At 42.8% G+C, this 13,922-nt stretch overlaps 1 protein-coding gene across 2 annotated transcripts in view; it reads left to right on the forward strand.

The window, feature by feature from the left end:
* Ptpn14 (protein tyrosine phosphatase non-receptor type 14) overlaps positions 1–13,922 on the forward strand; it is a 94,521-nt gene that overhangs the window by 53,367 nt on the left and 27,232 nt on the right. For both annotated transcript variants that reach the window (XM_042682262.1, XM_042682263.1), the window contains exons 7-9: positions 4,342–4,430; positions 9,323–9,410; positions 10,231–10,313. In XM_042682262.1, coding sequence (XP_042538196.1) covers positions 4,342–4,430; positions 9,323–9,410; positions 10,231–10,313 — 260 coding nt within the window. The remainder of the gene's footprint in view (positions 1–4,341; positions 4,431–9,322; positions 9,411–10,230; positions 10,314–13,922) is intronic.

Raw genomic sequence — 13,922 nt, forward strand, 5'->3', positions numbered from 1 at the left:
CTAGCTCATGCAACATGTCAAAGGGACGAATACCAAGTGCAGGCTTACAACAGACCATGGTGCATGTCAGAGACTCTCACCAGGAGTTTCCTTCCCACTGCATACTCTCTTTTTCTCTTCTCTGGATAGAAACAGCGATGAGGTAAAATGATCTATCTCCTGTGTGCAGTTCTATATTATTTTTCTACCTCTCCACACCTCTACATTGTGATATTGCTGCCTCTTGGGAGTTTATGGAAAGTGTACATAGGAAACTGTCAAAGCACAATCACGTTCACTGCAACAACTCCACCTTCTGCCGTAGGTGTGGTCGAGGGGTTCATGGTGTGTGAACACTTGTAGGGCTGAGCCTATAATCTAGGCTCATTTTCTTCTCTCTGTGGACTAACTTAAAAAAAAAAAGAAGTTCTATGGAAAATCTAAAGCAACTGGCACATTCCAGCAATTTGGGAGACGCCTGCAGTTTCAGCACAAACATTTCACTTCAGACTGGCTCCGCTGGCTGGTTTATAAGTGTTCTGTTCCCCCTCGGTTGCACGATTGCAATCTGCCTTAATGAGAACTGCCCATGTGCATCAAGTAGAGTCAAGCAGGGTGGCTACAGCTTGCAAAAAGGGCTTAAATGGCTCTCTTTTAGATTTGTTTAATTTTCTTTTGCTTCTCTAATGACTGCCCTTCATAGGGCTGTAATCCATTTTTTTTGCTATAATGCCTTATGAAGCCATCTGTATCACTCTTACACTGAAGCCGCCCATATATAGTGGGGGTCATTGGAAAAATTAGTAAACTTTTCCTCCACTTCAAAAAAAAAAAAACAACAACAGACTTCTCACCGCCTGGAATTTGGGGATGGGATGGGGTTTGTTGCTGTCATTTGCTTGTTGTTTGAGATGTTGAACTGTGGAAAGGGTAGGTAGTTGAGGTAGTGTTGAAATCCACTGTGCTGGATTCTAATGGTCCTTCTAGTAGGTGCTTGAGTGTGGCCATGGGGGATATTTTGTCTTCCTCTGATCTGGCAGATGGATAGTTCTGACTCATTGTCAGGTGGGTGTGACTCAGCTCTATGGCTGGTTTCCCCTGACACATATCTGCCCATGACTGAGGTGACCACCTAGAGGCCACATGATGCCTGGTGACCTAAAGATGACAAGCGAGAGAGGAGAGATGGGGCGGGGGAGGGGAGTGATGTGGTCAGCCTTGAAATGAGTTCACAACAACAGAGAGCAAAGGCGATATGGCTGGCCAGTCAGCGAAGGGGTGCAACAGACCCCTTTACTTCATAGAGATCCTTCAGGCTTCATGCAGTTCAAAGCTTCTCATGTGTATAACTCATGAAGACATTTCCGTTTAGCATGAGCTTATTCCATGAAGGGGTCCTCCAGAAGCTTCCAAGCACCTCCCAATGGGTTTAACCCTCATCCTCCTCTACAAACCCTGGGGTAGCTGTTGCCTGAGTGACTCCCATGAGGTGAGGGTGTGTTACCATGGGGAAGGGTAATTTGGGGTTGACCTAAGACAGAGGCTGCAGCTTCTCTGCTTTGCTCAATTGGAGGCAGAGTCCTCAAGCTTTGTTTCAGTGCAATGGCCCCAGGATCCCTGGTGGAAGAGGAACTTACACTCTTAAGTGTGTAAGTGTCTCTTCTGTGTTTTTCCATTGCCCAGCCCTGAAATCTACTCTTCCCAAGTCCCCATCACCACCAGACACTGGTGTGGACCTATCACCAAAGTGTTAGTGAGCTCTTTCCACAGAACTTTCCTTCCGTGCCCATTCCTCGCATCTTCTCTGCCTGTATGTCTTTCTCTGTGGTAGAAATTACCTTTTCAGTTTCTCATCATCCCCAAGCCCATTCTCTTTTCTTTTTCTAGTTCTTTTTGCTTTGGCCACCAGCCACTGCTGGCTCTATTCTAGTGCCAGCTTTGGTAGGTGGGGTGGGAAGATATCACCAAGAAAGGACCCTGTCTTCCGAGCCTTAATGGCTCGGAAGTACCAGGGGAACTCAGCTGTCCTCCCTCTTTCTTTGCTTTAGTCGTGCATGGTCTTTCTCTTGTTCCTGAAATATGACTTCCGCCAGAAAAAGCAGAGGACTGAGGGACAGTTTATGTAGTCAGTGATCAGCTTGTTCCTACTCCAGGATTACAGTCTCCAAGGCAACAGATTGGAAGCATTTGACTGGACCAGACTGAAGAATAGACATCCAGGGTCCCATCTAAGAACTCTACAAGCTCCTGTGCCCACAAGCTTGCAGCCATCCCTTAGCACCCACTCTCAGTGCAGATACACAGGAGACCCTCATGGGAACAAAAGAGGCTGGAAGGGAGAACTAACTTAGCTGGAGTTGACTTTGCAGAAGAGAAACCTCCCTGTCCAAAATGCTACCCCCAAACTTGCAAAATCATTTTTGTTGTTGTTGTCAGTCATGGGATCAAAACTTTGGACCCGGGCACTGTCCTTCAGCTCTTCAGGTCAAGGCTAACTCTCTACCACTTGAGCCACAGTGCTACTTCTGGCTTTTTCTACCGATGTGGTATCGAGGAATAGAACCCAGGGCCTCATGCATGCAAGACAAGCACTCTACCACTGAGCCACCTTCTCAGCCCCCAATTGCAAAATCTTACAAAAGAAAAAAAGGGCTCCTACAGGAAGAACATGTAGAAAATAAAAAGGATGTAGAAATTAAAAATAGGATATATAAGAAATAGAAGACTTAATGGACAGATTTGAAGATAGAATTGAGAAAAGTTCTCAAAAACAATAAAAAGCTCAAAGTAATGAGTAGTGGACAACAGGGGATAAAAGAATTAGAGAACCACCCAGGCTGTCCAGTGGTATAATAATGTGAGTTCTAAGAAGAGGGAACAGAGGGAAAAGAAGGGAGTGTTTGGGGGAAAATTTCCTCCTAGTGAGTGGCATTCTCCATGGTGGGGATCAAACACAAGGGCTGCAGAAGTTCACAGAGGTGCAGATTTTGCCTATGGGGTGAGGAAGTGGGGGGCCCAGATCTGAGGCTTCTTGTAAACAAGCCCTGGGGAATGTCCCAACTCTTCCAAGTGTGTTCATCTATAGCTTTGACTTTAAAACAACAACTAAGTTTAAAAAATGAATGGGTATTCATGAAAGAAAATGTTCAAATTGCCAAGTTTGAGAAATCATGAAGTTCTCTCTTCAACCAGAAGTATGTTGTGACAAATATATATTATATAAGCTATAGTATATGCTATTATAGGATATGTTATAATATTATAAATAGTAATAATATAATATATACTACATCTTATATAACAACATATATAATATATAGACTATTTGGGGGGGAGAGAGACAGAGAGAATGAAAATGAACACCAAGATATGCAGTGAGGCTGATTCTCTCAGGACTCTTCCCTCTAGCCCTATACCCTTATATATGTTCCCCTCCCCCACAGCACTTACCCATGGCTGTGGTATCATGGATGGCTGCAAACAAATTCTGTAAGACTGTTGGTGATCTTTTGCATTGCAAGTACCTATAGATTTTTTTCTTTAAATTGATGTATAAAAGTGAGAGTAGACATAAAAGTTATATATACATATATATGTATATGTTCAATGTTAATGAATTAACATATGAATGATAACACATACTTAGCTTTTTGTGGCGAGTACACTTTTAAATCTACCCTTAGTAGATTTTCTGGAATAAGCTCCATTGTGTATTACTATGGTCAGCATGACATGCAATAGTTCACTTGAATTTATTCCTTTGATCTAAAGGAAATTTTATATCTTTTGATCAACATTTCTTCTCACCACTGTTCTACTGTGTTCCAATGAGTTCAAGTCTTTTAGATTCTACTTTTACATCTAAGTGAATCGCAGTGTCTGTCTGTTCCTGGCTTACTTTAACTTAGAATGAAGTCTCCCAGTTGTTTGTTTCACTTTCTTCTGTAGTGTTTGTATCAAAGAACAGGATGCCTTCTTCTTTTCTGGGGGGAGGATGTTAGTCCTGGGGGCTTGAACTGAGGGCCTGGGCTCTGTCCTCAACTTTGTTTTTGTTCAAGGCTAGCACTCTACCTCTAGCCAATGCTCCACTCCCAGCTTTTTTGGTAGTTTAGTAGATAAGAATCTTATAGACGTTCCTGCCTGGGCTGGCTTCGAACTACAATTCTTAGATCTCAGCCTCTTGAGGAGCTGGGATTACAGGTGCATCTACACCACAGCACACCACACCATACCACATCATACTACATTGTCTTTGCCTGTTCATGCATCTGCAGACACTTAGGTAGATCCCATAGGTTGGCTATGATGAATCTGAATAATGAAGACGTGTCATAACAAGTGTCTTTTATTGGTCATGTGCAGGACAACCATGGAAACAATGTGCACCTTGGCATTTTCTTTATGGGGATTTTTGTGAGAAACAGGATTGGAAGACAACCAGTAATCCACAGGTAATGGTAACTCCTTAAAAAACAAAACTTGTAGAGAGACTCTAAGCAATAACTTCATTAAGTTAGCCCATCGAGTGATCCAGAATTGAGCTTTCTTTTCTCAACTCAGGTGTGATCTGCCCTGTGAAAGATTAGAGCAGTTATGGGGGGCCTGCAGGCCTAGTGGCCTGATTGAGGAGGGGAGACTCCCTCTTCCCACTGGACTCCAGGAACCCCGCTGCGTGGGGTTCTTCAGAGAGTGGGACTGGCCTGGCCCATCTCCTAAGGCTCAGTTTTGTTGAGACCATCCAGGGCCAGTCCTGAGGTCCCAACTGCTTTCCCATTGTCCTGCCACCTCTGTCTTAACCACTGGTGCCCACAGAGTGCAAGCTGAGTTGATTGTTTCTCCTTTTATTTTGATGATGATAATTATAATGACTTTTTTAAAACGGTACTGGGGTTTGAACTCAGCACCCTGTGATTACTACATAGGCACTCTCCTACTAGAGTACTTTTAGTTACTTGTTTGAATAGGGTCTTTCCTTTTTGCCCAGGCCATCATCAGACAATGGCTTACTTATATCTCCCACATAGCTGGGGTTACAGGTACTCATCACCATGCCTACCTTTTTGCCTGAGATGGAATCTCACAAACTTTCTTCCTGAGTTCATCTCAGATCATGATCTCCATGAACTTCCCATGTGGCTGAGATTACAGATGGGAGTCACCATCCCCTGCTCAATTATGTGAGATTTTTTGCTTTCTTTTGCTTTTTTGAGATAGGATCTTGCTGGCCTTGAACTTAAGCTCTTTCTTGCCTCAGTCACTTGATTGCTGAGATTGCTGGTTTTATAGGCATTCACCCACCAGGCCCAGATGTAAACTAATTTTTATATTAACAAACAAGATTAATTGTAAAAATGTATTTTAAAAGTAATTAATTAGCTGGGCACCGGTGGCTCACGCCTGTAATCCTAGCTACTCAGGAAGCTGAGATCTAAAGATCACGGTTCAAAGCCAGCCCGGGCAGGAAAGTCTGTGAGACTCTTATCTCCAATAAACCACTAGAAAACTGGAAGTGGGGCTGTGGCTCAAGCGGTAGAGCACTTGCCTTGGGCTGAAGAATGCAGGTACAACGTCCAAGCCAAGAGTTCAAGCCCCATGACCGACAAAAAAAAAAAGGTAATTAATTAGCTATGTGTAGTGGCTTGTGCCTGTAGTCCCAGTTAGTTATTCAGGAGGCCGAGGTCTGAGGATCATGGTTCCAAGCCTACCCAGGCCGAAATATCCACGAGACTCTTATTTCCAATTAAAGAAAACCTGAAGTGATGCTGTGGCCCAGAATGGTGGAATGCTAGCCTTAAGTGAAAAAGCTCAGGGACAACCACTAGACCCTGAGTTCAAGCCTCATGACCAACAAAGAAATTAATAATAAATTTTAAAAAGTAATTCATTATTAAAAAAATTAAAGGACAGGCACTTTTTGTTATTGTGTTGCATGGATACTTTAGCCCTCTTTTTCACTTACTACAAGTATACTATACAAGAAGTCTCTCCCACCCTGTTCTCTGCCCATGAGTTGGTTGTTTTTGTCAGTGTCTCTTGGTTCCAATATGGCCCATATTTACTTGAAGAGCACCTTTCCTGTGTGGGTATCAGATAGGCAGAGCTGTGCCTCTAAGGCAGGTGATCAGAGACAGCTCTCAGAGGAAAGTGTCAGTAACATTCTGGAAACGAATCTTGGCTTGCATGTGTTTTCTGGGTCAGCAGCTAATTCCGGCCATTTTGAAACAGTTTTCCAACCCAAAGCTTCCTGACTGGCTTTTCTTTCCCTTGGTCCCCACCCTCCTGTTGTTTTCATAATTTTTTTTTCCCTTGCTCTTTGAATAGGGATATTATTGAGCCTGGAATAAGATCTGAGATCTTTAGGGGTTAGAATAAACTTTTTGACCTTTGGACACAACTGAGAGTCAACTCGAAGTCACAGCAACAAAGAATAAATGAAGGAAAGTCTGTAAATTTTTATGCTCATTCAGAACTGGCCAGGCATTTTTATCCCACCAACTCTCTGAAGTTGAATTGATGGTAGATTTTTCTCCATGGGTCTGAAAAGGAAAAGCTATTTGAGGTGAAATAGAAGAATAAGAGTTTCGAGTATGATGAGATTAAGCTTTATCATTGACATTGGGACTTTTTTTCCCACTTATTTTGAAATTCTTCACAAGAAGATTTACTTCTGCTATGGGGCCATGTTCACGGTGCCTCCAGAGGAGGCATGTGGTAGGTGGAGAAGCATCCCAAAAGCTTTGGTAGTTTTGATGCAGAGGAACAGAGCCAGAGGAAACCAAGTTATCTCTTATCTCATGAGACGCTCACTAAGGCACAAAGAGCTGAAGTCCAGGTAGCTGTTAACTGGTGGACGAGGCAGCTGGACCCACGCTGGGCTGAACACATTCAGAGTGTCACCTCAGAAGACAGACTGAACATTAAATTTACACATTGCATGTGTAAAGGACAGATGACCAGGGAAAAATCTAGAAGCCCCAGGTAGACAACTCATCTAGCCCCGACCCATAGAGAGGTTTGTGGCCGAGTCACTCATTTGTATTTAGTTGCCTCTATAGGGCTGGGAAGGTGGCTCAGTGGTAGAGCGCTTGCCTTGCATGCCTGAGGCCCTGGGTTCGATTCCTCAGCACCACATAAGCAAAAAGAAAAAAGCAGGAAGTGGCCTTGAGCTGAAGATCTGAGGGACAGCGCCCAGGCCCAGAGTTCAGGACCCACGACTGGACCCAAAAAAATAAAAAAATAAAATAAATAAAATAAATTGCCTCTATACTAGGAGCAAAAACTAGCTGCCCTATTGAATGTGAGAATCACATATGTGGAGATAAAGAATCGTATTGTGTACAGGTGAGAGGTGATATTATTTATTACTTTTGCTCTGTGTTTTATTGACTCCATCCTTCATTCATCTATTCATTTGTTCATTCATTCATTTCATATTTTGCAGTGCTGGAGATCAGCAAGCCCAGGCATTTTAAATGCTAGGCAGTCACCCTACTGCTGAGCCACATCTCTAGCCCTAATTTTCATCCTTTTAAAAAATATTTGTTGAGTGCTCTGTGAGAGGCAGTAGGCTTAAGACTTGGGGTGCATAGATGAAGAAGCAGAATGTCTCCAGAAGCATGGGGCCTTGTGGTCTAACAAGGACAAGCGAGAGATCTAATCATAGAAGTGAAATCTTATTCCAGTGTATGGGGGCTGGTAGATAACTCCAGCAAGTCCTTCTCCATGTGCATGATTAGAAAGGAGGAAAGGCTTCCTAGAGAAGATGAGTCCGAAAGGAATTATCCAGGCAGAAGATGGTGGAAGGGTAACAAGCAAACAGATGTAGTGCATAAGGAGTGGGTCTGGAATTACAGAGGGTAGGGAGTTATAGGATGGGGCTCCAAGTGAAAGGTAGGCAGTAGTAACATATGGTGGAGAACGGGCTCCAAGGAGAATGGGAACTATTCCCCCTTTGGTGTTTTGGGGGATATATCCTTTTAAACAAAGTCTTTAGTCGACCCATTGTAACTGTGAGAAGATATACAAGAAAACGAACTTTACAACTTGGGTGAGGGGAGGGAGGAGTTGGGGAGGTGTGGAAGGAAGGAATAGTAGGGGAAAAAGAAAGGAGGAGGTGACAATGCTCTATAGGAAATGTACTCATTACCTTACTTATGTAACTGTAACCCCTCTGTACTGAATTTTTACAATAATATATAATTTTTAAAAAAATCTCTAATAGGACAGGGAAGGGAAGTATGTGTGTGTGTGTGTGTGTGTGTGTGTGTGTGTGTGTGTGTGTGTGTGTCTGTCTGTCTGTCTGTCTGTCTGTCTGTCTGTCTGTCTGGGTGCATATATGTATGTGTGCCCTGACTTTTTTTTTCTGGGTGATATAGTCTATTTGTAGTACATATTACAATATAGAGTCTATAGGAGTTCTTCATTTTAGGTTCTGGAAAACACATGAATTCTTAATATTGTTCTCTTCTGTAATAAAATAGAGGGGTTATGTTTGGGAGGTAAAGGTAGGAGGACCATGTTTCAGGGCCAGCGAGGGCAAAAAGTAGTGTTACGCTGGCTCAAAAGTAAATAAGCTAAGCTTAGAAAAACAGATGTCATACGCAGAATCTAGACCTAAAAAAAAAATCACAATCATCCTCATGATTGTGTACATATAGAAGGAGGGCTATTTGGTCACAGTACATATATGTGAATTTGAATCACAGTACATATATGCATATATGGAAATACCACAGTGAAATCCCTTGCAACAATTAATTTGTATTAATAAAAATGTTTAATGGGCCACCCCTTCTACACATCGAAAAAAGAAAAAAAAGCTAGACATGGTAGCCCATACCTACATACCTGTGGTCCCTGTTACTTGGGAGGCAAAGGTAGGAAGATAATCCAAGACTGATTTGGACAACGTTAGCACAAGACCGTAATTGAAAAATAAGTTAAAAAGCAAAAGGACTCAGAATGTGGCTCAAGTGACGGAGCACTTGCCTGGAAAGCTCAAGACCTAGCATAAACAAAAGGTTGGATTATTAGAAAATACTTTGTCATGTTAGAATGTGTATGAAGGGTAAAAGCAGGAATAGTCTCTTGAAACTCTCTTATGAGTGTAAGCTTTATTTTATCTATAAACTTCATTTTATGTGTATCAATACCTAGACACATAGAATGTATAGAATGTTTACTTACGTAAATAGGTACATCTTCTCTTCTTTAACATTGAAAAATAAAGCAATTCCATCACAGTTTGCAAAATGAATTTTGACAGTAGCACAGGACCCCACACTACCTGATGCTGAGTTCATAAGACATCTGTGGGCAAATAGTTGTGTTTCTTTTGGCCTAGGTGGAACGATATTGGGAGCATCACGCATAACAAGTCGGCCATACTGGTAGAGCTCATCAACAAGGAGGAGACTGCCTTATTCCACACGGTGAGCAAAAGGGACAGCACAGATGGGGCCTGGTGAGGAGCTGCGGGTTGGCTTTCCCCTCTTCATGTCCTTGGCCTGTTCTCTGTATCTTGAGAGAATCATTACTGGAACAGATACTTTTCCAGTACTTGCCCAGTGCTACTGTTACTCATTTCAAGGTAGTGTTGGTGAACTTCCATGCTTACAATGCCAGGTTTGAGTGCTGACCATTGGCATGTAGGATACCGAGTCCTCCGGCCGGCCACCTTATCTGTGATGTGTCTCCTTGTCTGGCCGGCTGCATTCTTGGGCACTCTAGTCACAGCCATTGTCGGGTAAGCCCCGATTGTGTGACATTATTGCATTTTCTTTTGCTGGCTGACCCGAATTTTTTGGTCCCATTATAGCCCAAGCTTTATCCAAAGTCAGCTGGGTGACTGACCTTCTTGAGTCCCTGCTCTACAGCCGGTGCTGCGGCTGTGTCTCACTGCCTTCAGCTTCACGATGTTCACTGTGGACTCTGCCGTGCCTTGATTTTCTGTTGCTTACTTGAAAGGCACTTCGTTCTGAAGTAGGTGAGGAGCTGCCAGTTTATCAGTTCAGCTCCCCTCTGCCTCGGACATGAAGAATTCTATAGTGGGTACCATTTTCCACCATTCTCTGGTGAGCTTTGCAGGCATGGCTGCAATGCACCGAAATCCAGCAGGTTGATTTGCTTCGTGGCCCAGAACTGGAGGGAAGAGGAGCTGTCTCTTTGAATAGAAGAATCTTAGTGAAATGCATATCTTAATCGAATAAACTATTGTGTTTTGTTTTTTTTTTTTTCTTCGTCCCTTCCAAGGATGACATTGAAAACGCCAAGTATATTTCCCGTTTATTTACAACACGGCACAAGTTTTACAAACAAAACAAAATCTGCACTGAGTAAGTCAAGTTCTTTTCTCTTTCGCTACCTGGTTTTGTTAGATTAACTCATGTCCTTTATGGGGTTGTAAACCACTCCTTTCTATTTGCTCTTTTCCCATTGATCCTTGTGGAAGCCAGTGAAGTAGGCTGAAGCCAGGCAGGAGTGAAAGAACTTTAATGATAAAGACTGTCTATGTGTAGTCCATATGCAGAGAGCAAATAATTCACAAATTGACTGTGAATTCTTAACTGCCCGGATGGGTGGGCCACATTAGTGCCTTTCCGACCTTCGGCTCTGAGTTCGGAAGAACCGAGCAGTTCCCAATTTGCCGGGGTGCCCCTCCGTGTTAGATGTGGAGTGTTCTCAGAAGTGGGTAGCAGAGCGATGAGCCAACTTGAAAGGGCAGGTGTTCCTGTCATCCTCAGCCCCGTTCTGCTCACACAGTTGGCTAACCCTGCGTGCGCTCCTGGGTCATGTCATCTGACTGCAAATGAGAGGCCAGGGTAATTAGAGGCAGATTTGGAAGGCACTCAGAGATGTCACAAATCTGTGTGTCTTTTTAATTTAGTTTGGAAATAAAGATGAGAAAGGGGAGTCTGATGAGGGCACTTCCAACGTGGCTTGACCTCGGAGATGGCGTGCTGGGGCTCACTCTGGCGTCGTCTTTACCTTTGGTTGCCTTCAAAAAAAGTTCCTCAGCCAAGTTTGCCATTTGGATACCCAAGGGGTTTAATTTTGGTTCAAAGCGTATCAGGGATGTAAATGCAAGAGAGGAGCTGCCTTTTCCACTCCCACAGTGGACACATCCAAGCATGGCAGAATATTGCCCTACAGCTGCCGCTGCTGGAGAACGTGGCTGCTTTAGAAATGGATTCCTCAGGTCAATACAGGCTTTTTTCCCCTCCATCTGATGGAGGCCTTTTCAAACCAGATACTGCTGGGGTCTAAAAGTATGTCTGAAAAGGCTTAGCCCACCAGCAAGGTTTGCAAAGGTTAAACCAGGAGATGTAGCAAATTAAGCAGCTCTATCTTCCACACACGTTCTCTCGTGCAACCCCCCATGCCTTCATCTGGAGTAGATTCCTTTGGCTCCCTGTACCAGTCCACTCTGCTCTGACTTTGACCTTGGAGGGTGGTCTCTAGGAATTCAGTAGTTGACTTCTATAAAGTGGATAATTTTAAAAAAATCCAGAAAAGTGGGATTTGCTGCTGTCTTCAGTTTAACTATTTCTCAGCAAGTAGCTTTACTGTAGTATTTGCTCAGTGTTTTTCTTTTCTTTTCTTTTTTCTTTTTTTTTTTTTTTTTGATTGGTCATGGGACTTTTAACTCTGGGTCTGGGTGCTGTCCCTCAGCTCTTCAGCTCAAGGCGAGCGCTCTACCAGTTGAGTCACAGTGCCACTTCCAGTATTTTTCTTTTGTGGTCTTTTTTGTGGGGGTGTTATAGGAGGAGGTTGAGGAACTGTCACAGGGCTTGAACTCAGGGCATTGTCCCTCAGCTCTTTTGCTCAAGGCTAGTGCGCTACCACTTTGAGCCACAGCACCACTTCTGGTTTTCTGGTGGTTAAAGATAGTCTCATAGACTTCCCGCTTTGGGCTGTCTTTGAACTGTGATCCTCAGATCTCAGTCTCCTGAGCATGAGCCATCAGTGCCTTTTAAAAAGACCATCAGTGGTCTTTTAAAAATATATTAACGAACATCACATATTAGACTGAAAACCAGGAAAAGAAATTCTGTAGTAATAACCTTTTCAAATATCTTCATAGCACATTATGGCATGTTCTTCTTTATGATTAAAAAAATGGGAGTCTTCCCCACAAACACATTAAACTCAATATACAATTCCAGAAGCTCAGTACGGGTTATAGCAAGGCCCAGGACATCCCTGTAGAGTTTAGAAATGAGTATTTTCTCAGGACCCTTCTGTACACAGGAGCAGCTATGTCCACCTTCCTTCCCGAAACTTTCCATTCTCTAACCTCCAGAAAAGACTGCCATTGACTTTTCTGTTCCTCCTTGTGACCTTGTAAGCATAGCTCCTTGTAAGGAATGTTTCCTTAACTTCTCGCCTGGGGAGAGAGAAGTAAGGGAAGGTGTCTGACATAGGTCTGCTAATACTGACTGTGGCTACTCTAACATTGCTGTACTGTCTCCATTATTTCATAAGAAAAAAAATTTTTATAACCAAAAGCCTGAGGAATTGTGAAGTGCCAGAATAAAGAGAGTCCCCTAGATGGAAGAATTTATTTTTTAAATGGTTAATAGTTAGGGCTAAGGAAAACATTGTGTGGTATTTGAGACCTATTTCTCAAAGGCACCTTTGAATCTGGGTCTGGTGGATCACATTTATATCCCCAGCTATTCTTAGAAGGCTGAGGTTGGGAGGATCGAGCTTCAGAGCCAGCCCAGAAAAAAATTAGGTAAGACCATCTCAACCAGTAGCTAAGTGGTTGCACATATCTGTCATCTTAGATACATAGAAACTGTAAAATAGGATCCAGGCACTGGTAGCTCATGCCTGTATTTCTAGCTACTCAGGAAGCTGAGATCTGAGGATTGTGTTTCAAAGCCAGCATGGGCAGGAAAGTCCTTGAGACTCTTATCTCCAATTAACCACCAGAGAATGGGAAATGGTGCTGAGGCTCAAAGTGGTAGAGTGCTAGCATTGAGCAAAGGAGCTCAAGAAAAGTGCCAGTCCCTGAGTTCAAGCCCTACAACTGACCAAAAATGAAAAAAGAAGAGGAAGAAAAAAAAAAGAAACTGAAATAAGAAGATGGAGGGCCAGGCTGGGCCTAAGACATAGATGAGAGATCCTTCTCAAAAAAATGATAACAAAAAGGTTTCAGGATGTAGATCAAGTGGTTGAATGCCTGCCTAGCAGGCACTAAAGCTCAGAGTTTTATAACTAAATAAACAAATAAATAAAGAACCATTTTTTTAGTTCACTTCCCAATGTTTTGATAATGCTCCTAGTTCTCACTAACTTTTTTTTTTTAAACTCTTATTTGCATAGATTTAAGAGCTCTGGTTCAGGGGTTGTGGTTTGGTGCTATAGTGTTTATGTAGCATTCATGAGGTTCTGGATTTGATCCCAAGCACCTCTTCCCCCAAAAAAGTATTCAGATAAATATTTGTAATATGTGAAAAATATTTATAGTGAAAAATACTTAGAGTGAAAATATTTCATCTATTTGGGAATTTCATTTGACTAACTAGAAACATTTACAAATACTTTTTCTTGTTGCTTCATACTTTTTATTATGAGTGAGTTTGCACTTGCTCAAAGGTACAAAGGATACAGTTTTTAAACCCATGGAGTGGCCCAGCCTCATTCTTCTTGTATTAGTTGGTAAATATTATCACAATGTTTTATATATTTTTTAATATAGTTTTTTTGGGGGGGAGTCCGGTCGTGGGGCCTGAACTCTGGGCCTGGGTGCTGCCCCTCAGCTCTTCAGCTCAAGGCTAGCGCTCTACCACTTGAGCCACAGCTCCACTTCCGGCTTTTTTCTTTTTGCTTATGTGGTGCTGAGGAATCAAACCCAGGGCCTCAGGCATGCAAGGTAAGCCCTTTACCACTAAGCCACCTTCCTAGCCCCCAATGTTTTATATTGTATGTTGCAAACA

Source organism: Dipodomys spectabilis, unplaced genomic scaffold (genome assembly GCF_019054845.1).
Source record: "Dipodomys spectabilis isolate Male_0828 unplaced genomic scaffold, ASM1905484v1 ptg000069l, whole genome shotgun sequence".
Classification (NCBI taxonomy): Eukaryota; Metazoa; Chordata; class Mammalia; order Rodentia; family Heteromyidae; genus Dipodomys; species Dipodomys spectabilis.